This window comes from Pangasianodon hypophthalmus, chromosome 4 (genome assembly GCF_027358585.1).
Source record: "Pangasianodon hypophthalmus isolate fPanHyp1 chromosome 4, fPanHyp1.pri, whole genome shotgun sequence".
Classification (NCBI taxonomy): Eukaryota; Metazoa; Chordata; class Actinopteri; order Siluriformes; family Pangasiidae; genus Pangasianodon; species Pangasianodon hypophthalmus.
Window position 1 is genome coordinate 20,316,925 of NC_069713.1, and position 8,101 is coordinate 20,325,025.

General features: G+C 41.4%; 1 protein-coding gene across 4 annotated transcripts in view; it reads right to left on the minus strand.

Moving 5' to 3' along the window:
- The window catches only part of LOC113540494 (protein phosphatase 3 catalytic subunit alpha), an 88,314-nt gene extending 80,535 nt beyond the window's left edge, over positions 1–7,779 (minus strand). The window contains exon 1 of one of the 4 annotated variants that reach the window (XM_026937021.3): positions 7,446–7,779. In XM_026937021.3, the coding sequence (XP_026792822.1) occupies positions 7,446–7,506 (61 nt within the window). In that variant the 5' untranslated portion in view covers positions 7,507–7,779. The remainder of the gene's footprint in view (positions 1–7,445) is intronic. The other 3 variants (XM_026937022.3, XM_026937023.3, XM_026937024.3) reach the window with 3 other exon arrangements.
- Positions 7,780–8,101: the final 322 nt, after the last annotated feature.

Consider the following 8,101-nt stretch of genomic DNA (forward strand, 5'->3'; position numbering starts at 1 on the left):
GCTGGAGACTCTTGGATCTTGGTCCACTTCTCCATGCAGAACATTTTAAACTCCTTTATAGTCTTAGTTTTGTGCATGTGGACTACAGTTCAGACCACACATTTTTTTATTGTGAGGTTTGAACCTCACATTTCTGTGTTGATTGACTATATTTGGCTCATCACCTTGTTGAAAGCTCTACAGATGGCCAAGTCTGAACCTCCTGGTAGAGGCAATCAGGTATTGAGCTGAAATTTCCAGGTACTTAGAAGAATTCATGATGCCATCAATGATTATAAGAGTCCCTGAACCACCAGCTACAAAACAGCCCAAATGCATCCACCCTTATATTTTACACTGACTGCTTTTCCTTGTATCTCCCTTTGTCACCAAACATGCTGATGGTGCATATGAATAGTCTGATTTTGGTCTCATCTGACCAGAACACACAAGGCCAATTGTAGTTCTAACAAATTTCAAAGGAAGGACTTCTTTCTTGCAACACTTCCAAACAGCTTGCTGTTATGAAAGTGGCTTTTAACAGTTAGTTTTGAAACTTGAAAACCACAAGGATCAACTGTGAAATTTTAAAACGTTTCTGATCTTTGGGCTTGTTTTTTTTTTCTTTTTTTCTTCACCAGCCTCCTCACTGTTTGGGGGAAGTGTTCTTGTGGGTCCAATTCCTGGCAAATTTTCAATATTGTCAGACATGCGAAACTTTGTTATGACCCTTACTGTTCTTAACAGCATATGTATTTTTATATCCATTACCTGGTTTGTGCAGGTCAGTAGCCATCTGTCTCATTTGTGTTGAAAGTTCTTTGTGTTTGTTCCCTTGGAAATGGACGACAAAGGAGTTTCACATGTGCGCAACCTCATATTTACACCCCAGAGAAACAGGACATGGTGAAAGGCAACAAAAGAATTTCTTGGGATGGAGATAAAATCATATACATTTTCAATGTTTTCACTTCTCAAACATAATTTAATGCTTCTGGGTCACTATATACAGTACAGGCACTAACACATTCGCACTACAAGCAAACTTTTGTTTAGGGGTTGAAAGATTATTTTCTTGACAAAGTGTGTTCTTTCACATCTGTATTTTAACAAAGCTCAATAGACCCCAGTAGACATAAATCTCCATGCACAAGAGCTTTATCTAGCTTCATCTACTTCACATGAGCTCTAACAGCAAAAAAAAAAAAAAAAAAAAAAATCAGCCTTAAATGTTAAACTTTCAAAGTGTTATTCGTGTAAGCTGCAGAATTACTGGAGCTTTATCCAATAAGACTTTATGATTTTTTGTTTGCGAGCAGGCCTGAATGTAAGCATCAAAAGAAAGAAGGTCATTTGAGAGAAAAGTGAAAGTAAACTTGGGGGAGGCGATCCCACTCGGTATAGTGCAAAGACAAACATAAAACATCACCGAATTCAGACCTTTCGACTGCACTACTCAGAAAGCTAGCGAGATCCTAACAGCGTTTACTGACTATTCTATATACATTTTATTATGCAAGATGCTTAAATATCAGATCCTATCCATTATTATTCAATATTTGTTTGTATGTTAGAATGTACAGTTAAAAACCTTATCACTATGTCTAATTCCATGGGATTCTGTTGTTTCTAATAGATACATTACACTTTAAAAAAATATATTCTTTTGTTTATATATGGAAATGTGTTAGCAATATGCTTGCATAAATGTGTGTGCCCTTACATGTGCCTAAGGGCAGTACTCACCCCAATACAGACTAATACTAATAACACTAATAACATAATACTAATACTTATAACATCTTATGCTTCATCTTAGATCCCAACAAAGACGAATCCTTATCAACTATAACAGAAATAACCTGTAAAACCCAGATTAGTTAAACTTCAGGGGAGCACTGTTCATGGTTACCAAGCTGAGCATCATAAATGGCTTCCTACTGGCCATATAGTGCACTACATAGGGTGTAGGAGCCATCATGTTTTGTCCTGTGTAGTGCACATATGTAGGGAGCAGTAAGCCATTCAGTAAGCTTACTCTCGGAGCTGCTGTTACTATAGAAACAGCTGTAAATCAAGGTTTGCACCTCATGCACAGCAGTCAGAGCAAACTAAAAAAAAAAAATTCTGTTACTGAAACCAAAGACCACAAACCGTGTGATGACCAGTGTCATCTTGTCGAAAATGTCTCCCCCATTTATTTAGATGATGGGAAATAACTGCCCCGGAGGGTCACCATGATGTCCACTGAATGGACACATTTTACTAGAAGGACTGTTTAAGTTCAAAACTAGCAACCCATTTTCTTTTCAAAATGTGTCCATTTTATTACAGTAACTCCTTTTCCAGTAAATGTTTGCTCTTAAGGGCCAATCAAAACTTCAAAATAATACTGGCCTGGCTTCAGAGCTGTGCAGCAATGACCAGCCAAACCCCACCCGCCATCAGCCAATTAGCCGTGTTAACATGTCGCTTCTCTGCATTTCCAATATGTTCAGTCTGGTCACATTTTCACCTCAAGTCCCTGGATTAAATTAAATTCCTATGAAGCAAGTTCCCATGAAGCAAATGCAGTGGCATCCAAGAAACACACACATACACCACTGGGCACATCGACTGGAACGGAATGAGATGCAAATGGCTTTTAATACCTCTTTGCTTCAAATGAGCAAAAATTGCTAGGCAGAACTATGCAAACTATACACTCATAATTAGAAATTATATAACTATTGACTTGATTCAGTAATGAACCTAATTGTACAGGAAACTTAAAATTACCTCAATTATGCAGTCATTATCAATTTTGCAGAACAATGGTGCATTTAAAAGATGAATTAAAGAAACTGCAAGAAATAAAAAAAAACACGAAAGGTTCTGCTGTTCCACATCACGCCTTCCCACAGCCTAGTCCACTGAAACAAAATCTTAATCTGTTTGTGCTGAAGCTCAATAATACATCAAATCCATGGTGCCCTTTGAGAGCAGGCTGCCCTGCAGTAATATCCACTCTTCCACAGAGAGCAAACACATTGTAGCTGCGTGAATAGCAGGTGTAATGAATGCATTTCGGCTCTTACTCAGCCACACCTGAGGACTAAGCCTGTCCACTGGCCTGTCCACTGGCCTGTCCATCTGCTTTCCTTTTGCCTTCTTTCTCTCAGATTTTCTTTCTGAAACCATAAACGCCCCATTAGCAATAAGGAGCGAGTGTTTTCTTCAAAACAGAGCATGAAAAAAGCCTCAAGGAACACGGAATTACATAACAGGTAGGATCATTTAAAACTAAGGACACACCGCTGAACATTCCACTCCTATATTGCGCAGCTAGAAGGACAGAAGAAAAAGAAATCTCTTCTGAATGCTAAAGCAATCTCTTTGGCATCAGTTCTGAATTGTGAGCTTCTCTAAAACTGAAACCTTGGCAGAAAGGAGAAAACTGTATGCAAAATAAGAAGCAGGTGAATGACCTGGTCCATTTTGACTGTGTATAGCGGAAACTGATTTATAAACAGTAAGGTTAGGGTAAAGTCAGCTAGCAGACAGCACTAGACGCAGACTGTCCATGTTGTAAATACAGGGAGCAGGACAGGTAAACAAATGAGAGGCGTCTTCTGCAGCTGAATAAATACTCTAATATTTTACCAACAGTGACGCAGCATTTTCGAAAATGAATCTGCACTTTGCTCATTACCTCCACACGTTGTGCTCGAATCGAAGAAATAATGCCAGGCATAAAAGCATCTTCAGTACAAGCTGAAGTGCTATACTAAGTGTATGCTTTGGTTTATCTTTCTTGACAGAGGTGATCAATGGCAGATGTGCAGCACTAAATTATACAAGTGACTCTTACCCTAACAGTAATATTTCTATTACGGGGAAAAAAAAAAAAGCAAAATGGCATCCATTTCGTCCTATGCCTCACTGCAGGAGCTCATTACATTGAATCACCATCTAATGAGGTGAGAAAAGAAGCAGCATTTCTTTTCTTCCTCTTTTCCATCCCCACCCCTTCAAACCCCATGCACCCTGAGCAAAGCACTTTGTGCCACTGCACCCATTACTCTGATACCTTTTGCCATGATCTCATGAAATATTTATAATGCAAGGTCCTTCCAAAGGCACTCCGAGCCCTTTCGCTCGCATCCTCCGGCCAACGAGAGGAAATTGCTCTTCACAGCGGCGTCCTAACGAGACGCAGCCGAACGAATGAGCGCAAAAGACTTATCAGCTCTCGGAGGGCTTTCTTATGAGAGCAATCAATTCATATCAGAAGGGTGCACTTATACAGCAGTACATTTCCAAAGAACGGATCACAGCAGTATTCAAAGTGCTTGCCGGCAAGGAAGGCAGCATATTGGTATTTAACTCGGTGGAAGGAGAGTGCAAAGAGATCCTGGAGGAAATGGTCATCGTAAGGTGCAAAGACTCCGTCCTGAGCTGGTCAGTGTATAAAAATGGGGCCCAGAAAAGAACAGGAATAATCGCACAACCCGATAGGCACAAGGACCGTAAATGGAGGAGCTGGACAAAAGTTAAAGATCTAGAAGACTACAGAATTATAACTCTGGGTTTGAGGGTCTAAAATTCTAAGTAGAATTAGGGGGAAAAGTATATACCTCTGACTTCTCACTAGTTATACGTCACTCATGAACAAGTCAGCTCTTTGAGTCGGCTCTTTTAGATGCACGTTGAGAGATGGCTCATATATATGACCTGAACTGTTTTGTTGTTTTTTTTTTCTTTATTGTTTCTAACACCAGTGCTGTTACTCTTAATCAAAATGTTTCCATGGAAACCTCTTTTGTAACATGTGAGCTGTTTATCAGTGTGAACGCTGAGTCGTGTGTTCGACTCTCGGCTGTGTGTATGAAACAGCAGGACAGGGAGGATCCGCCCGCACTCCGGCTTGCTGAAAATTGCATGTAGTCAAGTGTATCAGGGGAGGTGATCAGTTAGGAGGATAAACAGAAATAAATCTTAACGACTCACAGACACAGACGGCACAATAACGTTAACGCAGAGACACTGACACGTTTGTAGTGCCTTGCTGATTTTACAATCAGGCAAATGGATTTTTACGAAATGCAATGCAGTGCAAAGTAGTGCTGCTTTTGTTCATTAGAAGACAGAGTAAGATTGCATGAAACAATTAGAGGCATGGGTAAGAAAATAAACAACCAGCACTAGTCAAAATATTGCAAACTTTGTCTGGTTTAGAAAAAAAAGGAAATTAGCCGAGACTCGGTTCTTATTGGTGAGCTGAGCCAAATGATTTGACTCACTGAAAAGAAGAGGAATTCCCATCACCACTGAGTGAGGGAGTGAGTGAATGAGTGAGTGGGTGCATGAGCGAGTGAGTGCGTGAGCGAATGAGTCTGTGCGTGAGCGAATGAGGGAGTGCGTGAATGAGTGATTGCATGAATGAGTGTGTGAGTGAATGAATGGGTGAGTGAGTGCGTGATTGAATGAGTGAGTGCATGAGCGAATGAGTGAGTGCGTGAATGAGTGAGTGAGTGCGTGAGTGAATGTGTGCATGAATGAGTGAGTGAGAGCATGAATGAGTGTGTGAGTTAATGAATGGGTGAGTGAGTGCATGAGTGAGTGAATGAGTGAGTGTGTGAGTGAATGAATGTGTGTGTGAGTGCGTGAGTAAATAGTGAGTGCGTGAATGAGTGAATGAGAGTGAGGGAGTGAATGAGAGTGAGGGAGTGAGTGAGCAAATGAGTGAGTGTATGAGAGTGAAAGAGTGAGTAAATGAGTGAGTGAGTGAGTGAATGAGAGAGTGAATGAGAGTGAGTGAGTGAATGAGATTGAGTGAATGAGTGAGTGAGTGAGGGAATGAGGGAGTGAGTGAGTGAGTAAATGAGTGAGTGAGTGAATGAGAGTGAGTGAGTGAATGAGGGAGTGAATGAGAGTGAATAAATGAGTGAGTGAGCGAATGAATGAGTAAGTGAATGAGAGTGAGAGTGAGTAAATGAGTGAGTGAGTAAATGAGTGAGTGAATGAGAGTGAGTGAGTGAGTAAATGAGTGAGTGAGTAAATGAGTGAGTGAGTACCTGAGAAAGTGAGTGAATGAGTGAGTGAGTACATGAGAGAGTGAGTAAATGAGTGAGTGAGTGAATGAGAGTGAGTAAATGAGTGAGTGAATGAATGAGTGAGTAAATGAGTGAGTGAGTAAATAAGTGAGTGAATGAGTGAGTGAGTAAATGAGTGAGTGAATGAGAGTGAGTGAGTGAGTGAGTACATGAGTGAGTGAGTACATGAGTGAGTGAATGAGAGTGAATGAGTGAGTGAGCGAGTACATGAGAGAGTGAGTAAATGAGAGAGTGAGTAAATGAGTGAGTGAGTAAATGAGTGAGTGAATGAGTGAGTGAGTAAATGAGTGAGTAAATGAGTGAGTGAATGAGAGTGAATGAGTGAGTGAGTTAGTACATGAGTGAGTGAGTAAATGAGTGAGTGAGTAAATGAGTGAGTGAATGAGAGTGAATGAGAGTGAATGAGTGAGCGAGAGTGAGTAAATGAGTGAGTGAATGAGAGTGAATGAGTGAGTGAGTAAATGAGTGAGTGAATGAGAGTGAATGAGTGAGTGAGTAAATGAGTGAGTGAATGAGAGTGAATGAGTGAGAGAGTGAGTAAATGAGAGAGTGAGTAAATGAGTGAGTGAGTAAATGAGTGAGTGAATGAGAGTGAATGAGTGAGTGAGCGAGTACGAGAGAGTGAGTAAATGAGAGAGTGAATAAATGAGTGAGTGAACCCACGCCATAAACACAACGGCACAGAGTAAAGAATGATGACAGTCTGAAGACTGTAATTCTGTCATCATGGCACTGTCTCAGAGAAGAGAGAGGGACAGAAAGCGAGGGCTTTCCAGGGCCACAGCCTGTCAAACTGCAGCATAACCAACCTGAACTAGAAAACCAGACGTACCGAGTGTGTATTAGTGCTCTAATTCACCTAACTGTGAACTACAGCTCCGCATTATCACAGCACAACACAGCTATTGAGCAACACCTGGCACTACTGCCTTCACACTTCACCGCGCGCTTTGCTAAACTACGCTAATAACGCCGTATAACGCAAAATAAACACAAGTACGACCACAGAGATATTCAACTCCTCCACCAGCCACGTCGTGACAATATGACGCTACTGACAGTATGACACAAGTACAAAAACATACAGTACATGCTGTCAAATTGAGCGAATGTGACGTGCTGCTAACTCGCTAATAACTACCTTTACTTCCTACTTTCACCACTCCAGCCGGCTAACACCCTTTTTTTCCCTCCTAAGAAGGCAACTGGTCCTTTTCCCAGCCCAGTAACAACAACGACTTCCCCCTGAACGCTGCACAGTGCAGATATTTTTACAATACCCATAGTTTGTTTTTATTTTTGTGCACAGAAAAGCACAACACCACCCCCCCTTCCCCTGTGCCACTGTAGCATGGCGCGCTTCATACTCACATTTAATAACTCTATCCGTCGTAGACAACTTCGGATCATCATTCGGTTTGTTTTCAGACATTTCCAGTCAAATTTGTATGCTCGCCTTTCTCTCTCTCTCTCTCTCTCTCTCTCTCTCTCACTCTGTTTTCTTAACGATCCGTTGCTGTAGTCCTCGCTCAACAACTCTTCCCCAAAACGGGAGACTGCAGTGATATCTCTCGCTCCTATCACTCGCCAGAAATACTTGCAACAGGGTAACAAATTTCAGCGCCGTTACTGTAGCTCCGTCTGATTTACAGCGCTACTGTAGCGAGCTTCACTCTCACACCACCAACAACAACCCCGCCTCCTCCTCCATCTCCTCCATTTCCTCCGCCCCCTCCCCTCACAACTCGTGCAACCGAACCTGCCTTCACAACTAACACGCCCACTTATAGTCTACCGCTTCTTATTGGTCAAAAAACAGCCTCCCGCTCTACAGTGCTACCCATTGATTGGCTTTGTGACGTGTCAATCTCTTTCTCATGTACAATTTAGAGTTCAAGAGAGCGATGTGTCATTATTGTTCAGTTCTGCACGATTTCAGTATGTCGCTCATGTGTAGACGCCTATGGGTGAAAGTGATGGGACATTTTCTTATTTTTTTATTCTCATGCAAAAAAAACAAAACAAAA